The 19304-nt window shown below is 31.8% G+C and overlaps 2 protein-coding genes across 2 annotated transcripts; both read right to left on the reverse strand.

Annotated features, from left to right (window-relative positions):
* Positions 1 to 10794: 10794 nt before the first annotated feature.
* LOC114397969 lies at positions 10795 to 15553 on the reverse strand. The gene is made up of 2 exons (XM_028360064.1): positions 14581 to 15553; positions 10795 to 13495 (listed from the first exon to the last, which is right to left on the reverse strand). The coding sequence occupies exon 1, from the start codon at positions 15253 to 15255 to the stop codon at positions 14614 to 14616; it is 642 nt and encodes a 213-aa protein (XP_028215865.1). The 5' UTR covers positions 15256 to 15553; the 3' UTR covers positions 10795 to 13495; positions 14581 to 14613.
* A 1174-nt stretch (positions 15554 to 16727) lies between these two features.
* LOC114397971 (calmodulin-like) lies at positions 16728 to 17677 on the reverse strand. The gene is made up of 4 exons (XM_028360065.1): positions 17518 to 17677; positions 17247 to 17404; positions 17086 to 17163; positions 16728 to 16958 (listed from the first exon to the last, which is right to left on the reverse strand). Exons 1-4 carry the CDS (start codon positions 17591 to 17593, stop codon positions 16824 to 16826), a joined length of 447 nt encoding a protein of 148 aa, XP_028215866.1. The 5' UTR covers positions 17594 to 17677; the 3' UTR covers positions 16728 to 16823.
* Between the last annotated feature and the right edge of the window lie 1627 nt (positions 17678 to 19304).

Below are 19304 nucleotides of genomic sequence, written 5' to 3' on the forward strand. Positions count from 1 at the left end.
TTCTGAACATTCAATGGTTGTTATCTTCTATATATAATAAACATATGGTTATATTTCGTGCGAGAGGGTCCATAGGGACAATTTCCGTGTAGCTTCCAAGCATAACTATGCAAAAACAACTGTGCTTTTTTTTTTTTTCCATAAACATACAGAAAAAATTACCAAAACATACACTTTTACTGTGTATAGTGTAAATTCAGGTGGGGGACCCAAGTTTACACTGTATATTTTCAAATTTTTTCGAAAACCAGTTGAGAGTTCAGGTTGACGACCCAAATTCTCAACGTGATTTTTTTTAGAATTTTTTTTTTAAAATATTTTTATAAAAATATAAATAAAAAAAATTAGTAAAATTATAAAATATTACGATATGATTTTTTAGTTATCATGTAGGTACTTAAATAAAACACTTGAACATGTTCTGAATTTTTATGAAGTTAAATTTGTGTTTCGTTTGTGATTTTGTTTTGTTATGTACATTAATTAAAAAAATGAGAAAATTAATTAGTAGTTTTAAAATAAATTTAAAAATGGGAAATGATTTAAAAATAAATAAATTGATTAAAAACACAGTAAATAAATAATTACTAATTACTACATCTCAATTATATAATACACATAAACTAAAACAGTATGTTAATTGAGATGAGAGACATAGAGACATGCATAATAAACAAAACATAATAAAACAAGAATAATGGAACATACTACCAAATACAATTGAAACACGAAAATGACGAAACTAATGATAATTCAAAAGATGTTGTGCAAGAGACATGTCTTCTTTTATTTTGGTTATTGGTTTGCTAAAAATAACTAAAATATTTGATGAAACTGTTGCACGATATCTTTTTTCTTTGGATTCTTTGACCTGATTACTATGAAAAAATTTGTCATAGATATTTTTAATATATTGGAGATAAATTTAAAAAATTGCATAACATGACCACTTAAACATTGTTTCAAGGGTCCAAACCATAGTTTTTATGATTTTTTACTCTTAATTTGAGGTCGTTGTCGATGAAACTGTTACATGATATATTTTTCTCTGGATTCTTTGATGTGATTAATATTAGAAATATTTGTCATGGATACTTTTAATGTATTGGCGATAAATTAAAAAAATTACATAACATGACCACTTAAACATTGTTTCAAGAGTAGAAACCATATTTTTTTCATTTTTTACTCTTAATTTGAGGTCATTGTTGATGAAACTGTTGCACGATATATTTTTCTTTGCATTCTTTGACGTGATTAGTATGAAATTTTTTTGTCATGGATATTTTTAATGTACTAAAGATAAACTAAAAAAATTTCATAACATGACCACTTAAACATTGTTTCAAGGGTCAAAATCATAGTTTTTTTTTATTTTTTTACTCTTAATTTGAGATCGTTATCGATGAAACTGTTACATGATATATTTTTCTTTGGATTCTTTGACGTTAAAACTATAAAAAAAAAATTGTCATGGATATTTTTAATGTATTTGACATAAATAAAAAAATACATAACATGATCACTTATCATTGTATCAATGGTTGAAAGCATAATTATTTGGGATTTTGTCGGTTGCGTGCAAGCATTCATTGTGCGGTCATATGCAATGATAATTGGCATGCAAGGTTGAGCAACACATGACCTCGAGATGCGATAAGGATCTGTGCTGTGAGCAGCAATAATAAAAAAACAACTTTAATCATTTGCACAGACTCTGTTGGTTGTGTGCAGTTTTTCACTTTGTGGTCACATGCACTAATAATTGGCATGCGAAACTGAGCAACAAATGGCCTCAAAATGCAATAAGGGTCTATGTGATGAGCAGTAACAAATAAAAAAATACGTTTAATTGTTCGCATAGCCTTTGTCAGTTGCGTAAAGTTGTTCATTATGCGATCACATGCACTGATAATTGCCATACGAGGGTGTATTACACATGGCTTTTGTCTGAATGTAAGTCCTTGAGATTCAAAAGCAAATTAAAACGATTGTCTTACTGTTATGCCTCTAGATTCCAAAGCACGCCAACCATTAGCTTGTGATTGATTATATATTTAAGTGCATCATATCACCCTATACTTTGCATAGTTACATAAACTGTCTCTGAGCAAAAAAAAAATATAATGCAAGAAAAATAACTTCAGCCCCAATTTGTGTGTTCATTTATGTCAATGGTGAGATCATTTGTAGTTCAAGTGGAAACACAGTTTTCACTAGTGACAACACAAAATCGATATTGTTGTACCCAACAATGACGCTGCCAGACATAATCATTGTAATACATTCATCAATTACAGATGATGATGTTTCGTCTGTAATTACTTCAATTTGGTATCGTTGCCCTATATACGAAATGAATGGACATGTTGAGTATATGGCATGTCGAATTAATGGTGAAGAGGATGTTTGATGTATGCTTAATACATTTACAAATATGACAAGTGTAATATGTATGAAACTTAGAGTTGAAGTTCATACTTCACCATCACTGTCTCAAGGTAATGACCTAATCTAGGCAGAGATGGAGCAGAATCTGAATAATTCCTTGAAATTAGAATAAACTATTTAACATATTTTATTATTGTATTGCTTTTAATTACTTGTTAGTATTTATTATGTATTTGGTGTTTGTACCATATGTTTGTACAATGCTTTTCAGTTGTTATTTTTGTTTGTCATGAGGGTACTTAAATAAATTGCAAAATTAAAGGAACATGAACATAATGTAAGTGGAAAACTTCAACATAAGTTAATTGGAGAATGATATTTTCTTAGGACAATAGATTTTCCTACTTAATCCCCATAATGGTGTTATGTTCCACATGGAGGACGTCTCTTATTACGTCCTGGATTTCAACGTGGGCATTGATATGGTATATCATGCAATGATGAATTATTATCTTCAACATATTGACTAAACATCAAATTGAAACTTGGTGGAGTAAAGTGACCCATTTTGTTTTGTAGGCTATGCATGTATTCACGAGCTAATGTTGGCGTGCCACAATCAATTACAAAAACATTGCTCAAGAATTCATCAAATTGGATAATTGGTGGAGTGTAGGCCATGTTCAAAGGACTAGGTGGAACGTAATTCGTCATGGGGGGAATTGGTGTGTATGTAGGATTACATTTTGGTTGCACGATGTTTGTTGCATATATAAAAAAATAATAGTATTACTTTGATACCACGCCAAGTATTCTTAAGAATGTTTTGCATGCCCTACAATCGATTGTCCATGTAAAACCATTGATTGACGTTGTTGCCAATACATTATCCATTTTGCATGTTTTTCAGCCCAATTTGTGTCAGTTTGACCTCGCATGTCGATTTTGTGAAATTTGTCCATGTTTTTTTGGGGATCTGGTATGCCTTGTTGGAGGCGGAATTGAAGTTTAACTCTATCCGCATGTTTCCATTCTACTATTCAGAAACAAATTAGTGTGGTGCAGGTTGACCATATGGAGGAGTCTACGAAATCTCTCGACAAAATAAAGTCCAAAAAGTAGAGATATGGATTCTGCAAGAACTAAAATGATACAAATGAATAATTAATTAATTATTAAAAACACAAACCTCAACAGAATTTTTATGTAACCCATAGTTTAGTATTTATTACCTATTCAACTGTCATGTTGTCTAATCTCATTCTATAACCGATGACATCTCTATGTGGTGTGCCAGTAAAGCTTAATCCACTGTCACTCCATCTAATAAATAGAATAATATAAGTTTAATAGATACTATACTAATCATATAACTATATTTGAGATTCATATTACCTCGTAACCAACAGATACGATGGTCTGCGATTAACTCTTGCTGCACTGAAGGACATGTGATACTATGCCCAAGAATGCAACAATGACGCACACCCGCCCATGATTTTCGCCTCAAAGTCATTTCCCTGTACAGCGTTGCTAGACAAGCAGAGCCCCAATTATACCGTCTGACTCGTTCGAGATTAGCCAACACAGTTAGGTATATCAAATGAACCCGATTTCCCATCTTATCTGACATTAAAAGCCCACCAATTACCACAAAATGTAAGCTCTACAATGTGCTTCTAATTGTTGTTGTGTTGGTTCCATGGGAAGCGGTGACATATTATCTTTCAACCACTTAAGCTTAATGGTAGAGTCGACCAATGCTTCTCCCTTTGGCGGAACCACCTCCAAATATTGTTAACACATTTCCTCCCCATCATAGTATGTTGCACTAGTGACTAACCTACCGTCCACCGTTATGCTAAGCTATAGTTCTACATCCTCTAGTGTAATTGTGCATTCTCCAATAGGAAGATGAAAAGTGTGAGTATTTTGTCTCCATCGCTCAACAAGTGCAGTGACTAGATGATGATCAATTTTGAAGTGTCGTAATTTCGCAACATCAACAAAGTCAACAGGACTTAACAACGACTCAATTAAAGGATGAGGAAGGGGCATGGAATGACAATAAGAAATGATATTGGTGGTTGTCCCTATAAATTCGAAGTTACATTTTTATAATTGTCACGACAATAAAAATTGTGTTATCAAATAATCATTTAATTTGTATTTACCATGTTTTGTATCTTTGAAGATCGATGACAATCTTGTTTTCATAACAACGTTGCTGCCATCATTCTCCCTTTACACAATGAAAGTTGATTCAAAATTTTGTTATTGAGATTCAAAAATAAGTTGGTGTAGGGAATAAGTTGATGTATGGAATAAGCAATTGTAGACGTTTTTATAAGCGTGAAGACACTGTGCGAAGTACTATGCACATCACTGTGAAGTGTCGGGAATCCTACAGAGACACTATACACATCACTGTGCTCGTCATGAATCCAATAGAGACACTGTGCATTTCATTATGCGCGTCATTATGCTCGTCAAGAATCCTGTAGGAGCACTATGCACATCACTATGCTCGTCAAGAATCTTGCAGAGACACTGTGCTCGTCACTGTGCCCGTCAGGAATCCTACAGAGACATTGTGCACATCACTGTGTGTGAATGTATGAATACATGAATTTTGATGATGCCAAAGAAGAATTAAACAATGCCGCTTCAAAGGATAAGCATTTGCTTCAAGATTACTTCAAGATTGCTTCAACAAACAAAGTCTTGTTTCAAGATTCACTAAAGATCAAGCATTGCCTCAAAACAAAGGGTTTTAAAGTCATGCAAGGCTCTGGTAATCGATTACCAGGAAATGTAATAGATTACCAGAAGGGAAGAATGAAAAATAGCTATTGAAAAGGGTTTTGAATTTGAAATTTTGAACATGTAATCGATTACCATATATCTGTAATCGATTACCAGCAACAAAACTCCTAAAATTCAAATTCAAAAGTCATGACCCTTCAAATTATAATTGCGTAATCGATTACACAAACATTGTAATCGATTACCAGTGGAGAGTTTTCAGAAAATCTGTCAACAGTCACATCTTTTGATTGAATTTGTGAATGACCATCAAAGGCCTATAAATAGGTGACTTGGGCACGAATTTTGAAGAGAGAGTTTTGTTTGTTCAAAATGTCTTATCCTCTCAAAAGGAAATGAGAGAGATTCCAAGAGAATTTCATTGCCAAATGCTCTCTCAAAAGAAACTATTGGGAAAACACTTGCAAATCCATTAAGAGTTCATCCATGGACTTCAATTGTAATATCCTTTTTCTTTAAGAGAGAATTTCTCTTCTTTCTTCTTATACAAAGAGATTGATTAAGGGACCAAAGGTATCTTAAGTTGCAAGAATTCCTGAATACAAGAAATAGGTTGTCCCTGTGTGGTTCAGAAGTTGTAAAGGAATTTACAAAGATAAAAGAAAATCTCAAGTGGGTTGCTTGAGTACTGGACGTAGGCACAGACTTTGTCGAACCAGTATAAAACTGTGTTTGCATTCTCATACCACAACTAAAAATTGTGATACAACATTGTTATCAAACCGAAAGTGTCAATATATTGTGGTACAACATTGTTAACAAACTAATATGGATGAGAGAGAAAAATATCAATTATTATTCAATCTGCATACTAGTAGGTCATTCAAAAAATAGATGCTCCTTGAAAGTTCTAATCAAGCAAAATATTTTTTTTTGTTTACTATCAATATATTTAATTTCATACTATATATAAATTAGAAAAAATTCTTCAACGGTAGTATTTTTAACTATTTTTTTAAACTTTATATCTTCTCTAATTTTATTAATTTCCTTTATTTATATTTTTAAAAAATATTTTAAAAAAAATTAATTTTTCTAAAAGAATCATGTTGAAAATTCGGGTTAGGGAACCGAATTCTCAACGGGTTTTCAAAAAAATATTTAAAAAATACAGTAAAGTTGAATCCCACAATCCGAATTTATACTGTGCACGATAAAAGTATATGTTTTGATAAATAATGGAAGAATGTTATGTTTTGGTATTTTTTTCTGTATGTTTACGAAAAAAAATCGTCCTTTTTTATAGTCTAATTTAGTCAAATTTTTATAAGACACTCTGTACACACACTCTTGCCGGACACGTCAAATCAGTTGTGAGAAGAAAGTTGCTACTTCGATACAAATTCATAATAAAATCATACGATTAGAACCGTTTTATAAAAATCTAACGGTTCATAAGATAGTTTTATAAATTCAATTTAAAAACACCTTTAAAATATTAACCGTCTGATTAAGTCAAACGGTTCACATTCACGACTGCATGAATGCATATAGTGTATTTTCCTAATGTTAATTCATTACTGTGTAAATGCATGATTGCGGGAATCTAGGTCGGTTTTGTATAATGGAACTCAAATTTATTAAATAAGAAAAAATAAACTATACACTAACATTATAAAAATTTAAAAAATTACACATGTGGCGAATGTATTGAAAGATTTTTCTTATATTATATATATTTTCTTGATGCCGACATAGAGGATGAGTAGTCGGTAACCATAATCTTAGACCCTCAAAACAAGTCCCAGAAAAGTGGGAACATTTCTCTCTCTCTCTCTCTCTAACTGGGGGAATGGGAATTGGGAAACTGTTTCAGTTATCAACAAGGTGACAAATAGGAAGCATACACTTGGTTGAGGGACCATGAGCTTTGCTTGGAAGTTAATGGCCTTATTAATCCAACTAGAACAAATTAAATATTTAGGTATGGAAGGTGTAATAAGTCCGTGGTGACTTGGTCTGGCTGATTATGACATAATTATCTTTTTCGGCAAAGTCTAGTGATAGTTGGATCCATGTTTGATCCTAAGGTTTTTATAACAATTACTAAGACGTTTCTCAAAAACCTCGGGTACTGGCATGCCGTCTTGCCTGGACATGGATTTTGCGTAGAATTTGCATTTTGATATGCGAAATTACTAAGATTTTTTTGTTGCCCCTTCGGCTATAAAAGCATACAAAATCCATCATATGAAAATTTGTAGTCAACTATCATTTCTATCATTATCCAGTCGCATGTGCAAACAATATACTTAGATTATAGAACACTTCAAATGATCCAGTTTAAATAAGATTTCCAGTTGTTGAGCCTGAAAGTGATTGACAAATCATATTAATTAACAAATCTTTTTCTACAGATATTTTAAACTAGAAATTATTAGATTTCTAATTTTTTATAACCTAACACAAGAAATGCAAAAGACCAAGGGAATAATTTACTCATATTATATAGTGTACATGTGATGAATTTCTAACAGATTTACTAATCCTAAAAAACAACAAGAAGCATTATTCAGACTTCTGCTTTAGCTTACTTCAGCATCTATAATATATACGACTATGGAAATTCGTCACAACGTAAACAATGGACATCATCAAAATTTGCGGCTTGTTTCACACCATCTAACCCCAATGCGAATTGGCAAAATCTACTCTAAAACATCCTGACAAGTTTGAAGTCCAAGTACTGCGCGCCGCATAATATGGGAAACTTAACAGCAACTAGCCATACTTCAGTTTTTTTTTTTAATTATTATTATTTTCTATTGTTATCCTTTAAAAAAAATCGTTAATTACAGTGAGTCATATGTTCATAAAAATAACTAACAGCATAGTTATTTAGGAGCTTTTATATACACTGTCTAACTAACATGTAGGTAGTTCACACTACGTAAGGCTCATCATTTCATAGCTGGGATCGCAGAAAAACAAAATTGTAAAGTAATTAAAGTTGATATCAAGAGGGAAAAAAGGTCTCAATATAAACAATAAAAATATAAAATTATAACAATTAAATCTTTTATAATGATATTGTAATAAGTAGATAGTCAGATATTCATCCCTGTCCCTTATAAAAAAAACCCAAATGATACCTATATCCATACGTGATCAAAGCAAATATTTGTTTGTCATACCTAATTAAATGAGATAAAATACAAAATAGTATTATCTAGAATAACCAAAAAAATACCTAAAAAAACAAACAAAAAAGAGGATGAGTGAGAAGACAGGTGGAAACTAGTCAAGAATCACAGCGTCAACGTTCAAGTGGAAGTAGGAAAACAAAAGGAATAATAAAAGTTATAAAACTCTGCCGTTAAAGGAATAAAACAAATTTAATACATATTTTAAGAGAGAAAATAAAATATAAAATACAAGAAGCTAAAATGTTAAATAATGTTTCAAGAAATTCATAGGATTGACTTAATGATATAATATTCTGTTTCATACATATATAAGATATGATCTATTTAATATGAGAATCCATATTAATTTTTCCTCTGTGTAAAATTTTTTTGGGTTAAAGGAAAAATTAGTTTTTAATCCAATAAATAGAGGAACACATGTGGTCTCTCTCACATGACCAAATAAAAAATAGCATATCAGGGAACACTACAAACTATTAATAAGAAATTTGTTTACTAAACACAATTAATATATCAATATAAAGTTTTTAGCTAGCAAAAAAGAATTGTAATATTGATACAATCCGTACAACATTTTATACAAAAACTCTTCTTCTGTTTATCCCTCTCTATCACACATTTATCACATCTCATATTTCTCTATTTTCTCTTTCTTTTTTTTAGCTATATAATTTGTTGTATGAATTGTTATTATACAAAAACTCTTCGTATTTATCCCTTTCTATTACATTTATTACATCTCATATTTTTCTCTTTTTTCTCTTTTTCTTTTTTATGTATAATTTGTTGTATGAATTGTTATACAAATAGTTTTTTTAATAAAAAACTTAAAACTAATTAAAAATGCTTATCAGTAGACTCAAAACCACCACTCATGGTGATTGCGTGAAATTAGATGGATTTTGACTCGTTATCAATCCAACTCTAGTCCAGTTTTGCTTCTCTGACATTTTGTTTGGTTACTAGGAAAGAAACGAAATTTAGTTGCTAGGAAAGAAACAAAATGAAAGTGTGAAGAATAAAAATAAATGAAAAGAAATTAGAGAGTCAAAAATAAGCTTTGGTTGAAGTGAAATAGACTTGAAAATAAAAAAATATTTAAATTAAAATAATTTGGATTAAGATTTTAGTCCCTCAAATTTTTTAGATTCCAAATTTTAGTTTTTTAATAAAAATTTGATAACTTTTAGTTCTTTATTAATTTTTCATCAATATTTTTAGTTTCTCTAAAAAAATTGTTTATTTTTAGTCTCTTATTTATTTTTATTACTCAAAATTAGTTCTTGTTTTATCCATTTTTTACTCTTTTATTTATTTTATATTTGAGACTAACTTTGAGTAATAAAAATGAACAAAAAATTTTAAAGGGACTAAAATTTTGAAGGACTAAAAACTTAATTAACCAAAATAATTAGGTAGGTAAGAAAAAAAGTTATATTTAATAAATTCTGTTATTATTATTATTATTATTTACAATTGTTTTATTATAAATATTAATTATTATTATTAGGGTGTGAGAATACAAAAATTGTGGCTATAATCAATTATGCAAAACATATACCGATTATGGCTATGAAGGGACTCTTTCCTTGATACTCTTTTCTGATATTTTTGCAAGGAATCACAGACGTGTCATGCCCATTAATTTTTTAAAAAAACTTTCCATGCAAATTAGTTCACCCAAACAAAATTGGTTTGACTTTCCACTGTTTTTCATGCTTTTTACTTTCTTTCTTAGCTAAATCAACCAAAGGAGTTGTAAGTCGTGGTGAGCCAACTGCCATGAATCCAATTAGCTCACTTTGAGAGATCTAAATCTAAACTATTACTCATTTCTGATTGGATTAAGAACAATCATTAGATTCTTATTAAAAAAACAATCATTAGATGACTAAGAAATTAAGACATGATTTGATTGTGTGGAATGGAAAGAAAAAAAAATTGAATTAAAATAGTATATAGAGACATGAGATCCATACAATTTTATTTTATTTTTTAAATTTACCCACCAGTTTATGAATTTTTTTTGAAGAATAATTACTAAAAATTGAATTATCCCTTTAATAACTTTAACTTTTTTGCCCTTGTAAATTAATATTATCTAATGGTCCTCCTAAATATTCCGAAATATATTAAAAAAAAAAAAACAATGTCAATTGGCCGTTTCAAATACGGCACTAGAGTATATTATGCACTAAAATCACCTAAAAATAAGGACTAAAATCAAGTAATTAAAAATTAGGACTCACATCAACATTCCCTTGTTAACATCGACTATAGCTTCACAAAAATCCCCTATAGCTCCACAACATCAAGTCATCAACACAATCATGTTGGTATTTTCTTTTTCTAATATTAGATGTGAAGTTAACACATGAACCAAAATTTAATACAATTTGAAACATAGATAACAAAATTAAGCAATTACATATTGAAGAACTAAAGTTGCTCAAATGCTATATTATTGAGACCATAAATACATTAAGCCTAATACATAATACCAAATACACATTGGTACGTTAGGAAATACATAAAAAGAGTAAGAACCATGCCTTTTTCCAGGCATCCTTTTCTACTTTACACTTAATCTAGTGCCCCCACAGACAGGCTACATTTTCTATATAATTTCCAAAGGTGACAAACTTACTGCACGCATAGGGTAGGTATGAAAAAGACTTGACACAAAAACTTACTTCAATAACTTCCACACTTTTAATGCACAGCCAAAAAGAAAAAGGAGCGCGTTTACACAAAGTTAAGGTTAGTCATATCTCTCGTCAAAGAAAAAAAAAAGGTTAGTCACATCACATGTTTTGTCCTCCTCTCCCTCTCTCTCTTCCACTTTAATACTCAATCCTTACTAGAAGATATAGTCATTGTTGACTAATCGAAACTTCCTAGTAACTTCGTTTCCGAAAATTTGTGGACATTTCTCATGTATATTAAAGCAACGTTTGGCAGACGGAAACAACCAAGTAATTTCGTGAAAAATGCATTGTGAATTGTCAAGCAGAAGTGAACAAATAAATACTGGATCCTGACAAGCAAAAACAAATCTTTCGCTGGCCATCAGTACAACTTCGCAGCATCTTCTAACGTCGACAGCCGAATAAATAAGGAAATCACGCCTCTCTAATAATTTAGACAAATTATCCCCATCATTGAGTTGTTATCAGTAAGCAACTACGATTGGTTCTTGTTATTAGCAAGCAACTACTTCGATGAATAGAAAGGGGGACACAAAAGTCCACACTGAGATATCAAAAGAGACAAGTAACTTAAGTTTAAATGTTCAGGTCGAGTCATCAAGTTGGTGTGTGTGTCTATATAGATATAGATAGATATCTGAACAACAAAATAGTAATAAATAAAAAATAAAACTAAATGTATTATAATAATAAAAAAAGATGTAAAAAAGTTCCTCAATGATCATACAAATTTATTGATAAATTGGAACTACCGGAGAGAAAAAAATGAAACAGATTTGTCTGATTCGTTTGAGATCCAAACTAATTGGAATCAAGTTTCATTAGTTCAATTTGGTTAGGACCCAAATATGAAAAATAATTAAATAAACCAATTGAATTGTTTGATTCGATTTCTCAATTTAATAGGAGAAAATAATGCGCAACTCTAAAGAAATGAAATTGAAACAGACCAATTGAACTATGAGCGTAATTGGAGGGCAAGAAAATAAGAGCAAATTGGAAGAGCAGAAATCACTAAATGACAAACTCGATAAGACATCATGGAGGAAAAAAGTGAAAATGTAATGACCATAATTTGCTTTCCACCCTTAATCCTTTGGTTAGGTGGTGGTTTGAACAGGTCGTGGACTCCAACCAGAATGCCCCGAGGTGGGGGGATAACACTGTTCTTTTTCTTCTTCCTTTTTGCAAAAAATAAAATAAAAAAAAATTGCTAAGGAACAAACTTTCGAACTTGTACTACGTTACTCATAAATCATGGATTATTGGATTTTTCTTTGATTAATTTATGAGTTGTTACTTGCTAACAATAAAATGTCTATGGCTCATTTTGTCAAAAAAAAAGGTTCCCATATGTCAAAGGCATTGGAAATTAACAAGTTGAAAAGGCCCCATTTGCAAATTGCAATTAGAACGAGTGAGGGACAGAGAGAAAGAGAAGAGATGACTTTAAGGAGAATGGTCGATAGAAATAGGCCCCAAAGCCCCTAATCAAATCCACAAGTCCAACATTCACGTTTGGCAAGTGAATTGCCTATTGTTTAAAGTTTATTCTGGCCTGCAACACTAGTGGGCCAAAACATGCAAAAGAGATTTGGTCCCTAAAATCCTGGGTAAAAAAAGAAGACATCAGGACATCTTTCACCAACAGTTTACCCATAACCGGAAGCATCATTGATTTACATTCAAGAATAAACCTATGACTTCTAACCCAACCCCCATTTCTCCTTTATCACTTGAGCTATTCCAGAGAGGCTAAAAGGAACTTCTCAATTAAAATGATTATAGATCAATAAATAGACATCAGATGCAGAGAGGAGTACGAACCACAGATAATAAGGGACACCGGTGCATCAATAATTAAGAAATATAAAATATAATGTATCTCATCTCATAATATGTTTGAAGTTTGAACGCTCAACCAAGGACACCAATAAAGCTAATCAGGGCAGAATGTCTACTAAAATAACAATGAAACTTGATTCCAAACTAAATTAAACAACCCCCAGAGCAAGTTGCTCAGAATATGCAGACTAAAAAATTTTAACCTTTAATCTGCCTAGTCTGTTTAGAATCAACATGAACAAATTGTTAATTTTACTTTAAAAACCCCTTCAACGTTAACAAAAAACCATGCAAGAGAAGGCAAAATAAATACATATGAAAAAGTAAGCACTAAATAGAGGTCAGGCTTCCAAGAGAGCGGGGTAAAAAGTAGATCAAACAGAAAAACAATAACACAGAATGGTAAGAAGGAATTACTTAACGATAAAAGTCTCCAATCCAATTCAATTAGACTTCAACACAACCACTTTGTACATTTTACCTTATGAAACAAACGTTCAAATAGATGAGATTAAAGAGTGAGACAAAACCTGGATACTTGATTCCCCGAGCTCTATGAGATGGCAATTATGATAACTTCTGCACCAATCAAAGAAGGAATAAGTTACTCCCAAGAAAGGGGCTTCTTAGAACAATTCATTGAGACAATGAAACTTTAAAATTATGCTCGATCAACATTATGTTAATATACTATGTGAGGCATCAAAACACTCTCTAGCCTCCAACAACACAGTTGATATTTTTAGGCATAACATAACAATGCCAAGATGGGCAAATAGCATCATCAGTTAATAAAGTTGCTATATGATTTCTATTTTAAAGTAGTCATGATTCATGACCCAATCACAAATACAAACAATTGTCTATGAATATGAAGAACAAAACCACCCATTGTGTGACATCAATTTATAAAAATAACGATGACCCACACACATAGGTAATTTTCAGACAGAAGGATAACATTCGACAATAATTCCTGGGATTTCAGATCCCAGGTTTAACTTTGCTATTAAAATGTGTTCAAAATCAACATAGAATACCCAAGTATGGACATCCTAGATTCTTATATTTCCAATTTTCCATGACATTGGAAACCCAAAAATGCGCATGCAAAATTCCGGTGTATCTCACATACTAGTCTGAAAATAGATGCATACAACACACTAACACAGCTAAAAGGCAAAATGGATTTCTTGATAGACAAAACTTAAATGCAGTTCTTTAGGTGCTTTAGATATTGTTTTCCAAACAGAATTGGAGTTTCACCTCAATAAACTGCAAAATAAAGGTTTGCATTAAATGTCAACATATTAAGGTAAAACCCAATCTTAAGTGGAGAACAACACTAATAGTGTGTTTGGATAACACACAAGAATCAATTCTACTCTACAAAATCATGATGATACTATGAAAAAGTAGAAGGAACTGTTTGTTGCTTTAGTTTCACCATGAAAAAAAAATTGATTATTTCTAACCATGAAGCTAATCCAAACACGCTATAAGCACCCTAAAGAACTACATATAACTTTTGTCCTTTCTAGATTTATTTTATAACAAGCAAACGAAAGTTTACTTAGTAACTACTCTATTCTACCCGCATGACATACCAACAAGCTAAGCCAACAACAAGTTCAAACACAAGCATTGGAATTTCGAAATGCTACCTCCGCAATTCGCATCAAGGGACAAAATTATGCTCAGTTTCCAGTGCCGTGTTGCTGCTCACCCAAAATGCATTGCACATAATTATCAAATCCTAGCAACTCACTAGCCCTGCAATTGGTCACTCCCAAATCACCACCACCACCACCCCCCATTAGACTCATCAACTTCAAACTCCTCTCACTCTCCGGCATGGATGCCCAACCAATCAACTTCACAGCATCCCTGGAACTCAAAAACCCTTTCCCAACCCTAATCCTCGCATCCCTAAAGGGAACCAAGCACTTGTCCCTGGCGAAGCCAACGCACTTCTCCTTCGCCGCGGCTTCACAATCCGCCATCTCGCGCACTTCGCACTGCTCCCGCTCCTTCAGATCGGAGAGCGTGGGACCCGCCAGGGACTTCCACCATGGAAGCTTGCACTTTCTGGACGCGCTCACGGCGCAACCGATCCTCGCCCCCTCCTCGCACTGCTCAACGATTTTACGCTCGCACGCCGCGAACGAGGACGCCCACGCGCGCGAGTCTCGGAATGCCAGCACGTACGGTCCCGCCGACGGGTCGTCGGAGGGACCCGCCGGTAACGGTCCCCGGAGCAAAGGAACGGGGCGGTCGAATTTGATGACGGTTGAAGAAGGCGAGTAGTCATCGACATTGTCGGGTTCAGATGCGTCCATCGCTAGGGTTAGGGTTTTCCGGATTTAGATTAATCGATTGGAAAACTCGAAAATCAAATGAGTGCTGAGCAGAGAAGCGGAATTGAGAAGTGAAGGTGAACGCAGACGAGAATTCAGCGGTTGATGGAAAACAGGTGCTGATGCTCGACGGAGATAACGGCGTCGCACGGTGCCTCCAGCCGCCGCTCTCGTTATCCGGTCTTTTTTGTTTCTAGATCCTCGTAACCGTCGTCGCGTCTTTGTTGAGAGAATAAAAACGGCGCCAAGCAAAACGAATTAGTATAAGTAAGCACATGTTGGTTTTTCAGTTACAAACGGATATGGATATTTAGAGGAAAATGATATTTGCAAAAGCATTCACATCTTTTTTTGTAAAACTAAATTTGTTAATTATTAGATTTATTTTAGAATTCTTATACAGTATTTTGAACTGAAATTTAAACATAATAATTTCCTTCTTTCCCCTTATTTATCCTTGGTATAAAATGCTAAATTTTAAAAAATATTCAATAATTTAAATTTCTGAATTACTTATACGTAAAACTTACAACATTTGTTAAATTTATATATTTAATTTTATCAAAAAATATTTATCATCTATACTATATAATATAATATATAAAAAAACTACTTATATTTTATAATAAATTTGTGGAAAAAAAATGTATTGATAACGAGTGCACAAAATCATATCAATAATTATTATTTTAAATTTTTTATTTTTTAATATTGGGAAAGAACCAAAGCCTCATATTGGTTAAAGATAGTGTGAGAACAAAATATATAACTGAAAAACAATCTTGAGTTGAGTTAGACCCAAATTCTTATAAGACGGTATTAAATCATATTCAATATTAATTCAAATTATTCTTGTTGAGCGTGGAGTGTATTGAAAAAACTCAAGTCACACATCAATTAAAGATAAAGGCTATACAAGTGAAGGGCAACTCTTACTCCTTGAGTTAACTCGTGGGATTGGGTTAGTCTTAAACTCACTTTTAAATATTAGAGTTTATCCTAGATCTATTTCAAGGACAACCTACCATGTTATTCACGCATCAAGCTTCAAAGTGTTGAGCGTTAGAGAGGATATATTGAAAAAAATTTAAATCCCACATTGAATAGAGATACTATCGAGATAGAGTATACAAGGGAATGACAATCTCCATGAGTTAGCTTTTGAAATTGAGTTATGTGAAAATTTCATAAATATTTTAAATTAGTTAAGTCATTCATGATGTAATAATAATTTATTAAATAAACATTTAATTAAATTATTTTCTCATGCGTATTTTTATTCAAGTTTCGATACCAATACTTACAACAGGTTATTAAAATGTAATTGACTTTTGCTTCTCTTCCTCATGTGAGTAAACAAATTCAAATTTGTCTCTAATCAGCGTGTGTGCAGTCTTCCAATTTTAGGTTCAATTTGATTAAAACCAAAGCGGATAAAAGGAAGGATAGAAACGTACGCGCAGACCATAGAAGTGACATTTCAACAACATTAGCCATTGATTGTACAGAGGAATATTAAAAGAAAAGAAAAGTAGTATTTACAAATGAAATCATTTGAGCATCATAATCCTTGCAAATTCTTCAAAACTAACTTGACCATCCCCATCCAAATCTGCCTCCATAATCATTTGTTCTGCCTCTTCACCTGTCAGCCTCTCTCCCAAATTCGTCATTACGTGCCTCAGCTGTAAACAAATCATAAAGCAGCTCTTTTAGTAAATAATAAACAATAAAACAAATGAATGATTGATCTCAAGCAGAGATTCTGTTACTCAAGCATCGCAATACGTGTAACTAAGAATGTTAATTTACCTCAGTGGCGGATATGTATCCATTTTGATCTCTATCAAATACTTTGAATGCTTCTTTCAGCTCTTCAGCTAAAGTTTCCTATAATATTATGATCGTTAGCCTCAAACAGCTCATTTTTAGTTACTGATTATTTAATCAATCTTATGACTAGTTTATCTTACCTTCATTTTTCTTCCCATAATATTCAAGAACTCTTCAAAATCTATACTCCCATTCCCATCAATATCGACCTCACTAATCATGTTTTGGATTTCTTCTTTCGTTGGATTCCCTTCTAATGATCGGATAATGGTTGTCAATTCATCCACAGTAATGAATCCTAGACATCACCAACAATTTCCAAAAAAAAAAGTCAAAATCAATGCTAAAACCCCTTTTCACATCAAAATGAAAAAGTGAACAACAAATCATCAAGGTGCCAAGAAAACACACCATCAGAATCCTTGTCAATGAGGCTAAAGGCTTCATGGAATTCAGCAATCTGATCATCTGTCAGTCCTCCTGCCATGATTTTTTATACTGAAGTGGAAAAGCAAGAAAATTCAGAATGAGAAAAATGTGTTACAGGGTTATTTCGTTTGAACCTGCTTTCTTTTGGCTTATAGATATATAGAAGATGCATGTGTCATGTGATGTGGCCAATTTTTGTTCGAAAGTCAAAGATGATCAAAGTAGACATTCTAATTCAAAAAGGCTACTTTTCCTAACTAGCGCAAATTTTCAATGCAGACGTTATGTTTAGCCCAATTATTCATTCACAAAGTCAATGAAAACGCGACTTCAAGCTTCTTTTCCCGGCAAATGTTAATGTACATTGTAAGAAAAAGTAGCCTAGCCAGGGAATTGTGCACATGTTAACTTAATAATGATAATGAAGCAATTAAAATCAATCAACTGAATAAAAAGTGAGTTGGATGATTGAGGAAAAAAAGATAATAAATTTGATCTCCTACCGATAAAATTAATATTTTAATAATTAAAATTTGTCAATAAAAAAATAAATAAATAATCCACTGTCATGAAAACTTAATTACACGTGAGGAATGAGAGCTACAACACTTGAAAGACATGCAAAAGTCTCTAGCTTTACGTGCAGACTGTAATTTCAACCAAATAACGTTCTATGAATACGCGTGTAAGTGTTGAACGAATTTATTAAGCTTGACTCGACTCCTTAATTTCCAGAAGAAGGATAAACTTATTACCTAGTCATTAAACTATTTGTGTGGTGTAGAATAGTTCAACTCTCCTAAGTCCCTATTATTGAATATTGATGATCAGTTTTATAAACGAATTTAATTATCTGTAAAAAAATTAAATTATTATATAAAATAAATAATTCTAAACATGATTAAAATTGAAATAAGTGAGATGTCAATACAAAGATTAAATGATATAGCAAACAAGTTTAACACCAACATATATTAAATAATCTGGGACTCACATCTTTTTCCTTCCTTCCAAATAGGAAAGAAAGAGATGGAAAAGTTGATTTATACAATAACAAGATAAAAATGTTATTATTTTAACATGTTTCTTTTTTCATTGTGAGTATTTACCTTGTTTTATATACATTTTTTTTTCTTTTTTTCACTTTTTTTATATCTTCTTTCTTTCACTTTTTATACCATTAAACAAGAGTAATTTTCTTTCTTTTCATTTTCTTTTTTACCTAGCAATCTACAATGTTATTTTCTAGTCTTTTTCTTTCTCTCATTTTTATTTCTTTTCTATTTTATTTCTTAAATCAAACATACATAAGACTATCCACTAAGGTTTACCTGGTGGTAAGCCGTGAGGGATTTAGGTGGTATATATGCATGAAATCTTAGATTTAATGTCTCGGTAGGTCATCATTGTAAAAGAAAATGACTATGTATTATTTGTCGTTCTTTATGTTTTAATATTTTTCATTTATACATTAAGTTTTAAAAAATTTATTTTAATTTGTTATGTTTTTAAATATTTCATTTTAATATTTTTTTTTTACTGAAACGTTAAATATACTTAAAAAATGACATATTTGTTAATACTAATTAGGACGATAATAATGATGTGAGATGTTAATTAAAATAATATTATTTTAAATGGTTGTATTTTATTTCTTTGTATTTTTAAATTGTTTCATTTAGGTATTTTAAATTTTCACCCAGCCACCATCACAGCATCCCACTATGCCACTCAATTCTTGATACACAACACTGTATTACACATCCACT

Source organism: Glycine soja, chromosome 19, assembly GCF_004193775.1.
Source record: "Glycine soja cultivar W05 chromosome 19, ASM419377v2, whole genome shotgun sequence".
Taxonomy (NCBI): domain Eukaryota; kingdom Viridiplantae; phylum Streptophyta; class Magnoliopsida; order Fabales; family Fabaceae; genus Glycine; species Glycine soja.

Excerpts from the sequence above, each read along its gene's own strand:
- LOC114397969 (XM_028360064.1), bottom strand. The coding sequence starts at position 15,255 with ATGGACGCATCTGAACCCGACAATGTCGATGACTACTCGCCTTCTTCA.
- LOC114397971 (XM_028360065.1), bottom strand. The coding sequence starts at position 17,593 with ATGGCAGGAGGACTGACAGATGATCAGATTGCTGAATTCCATGAAGCC. Across the intron at positions 17,405-17,517 it reads CATTGACAAGGATTCTGATG|GATTCATTACTGTGGATGAA; the intron begins GTGTGTTTTCTT and ends GGTGATGTCTAG. Across the intron at positions 16,959-17,085 it reads GATACATATCCGCCACTGAG|CTGAGGCACGTAATGACGAA; the intron begins GTAAATTAACAT and ends ATTTGTTTACAG.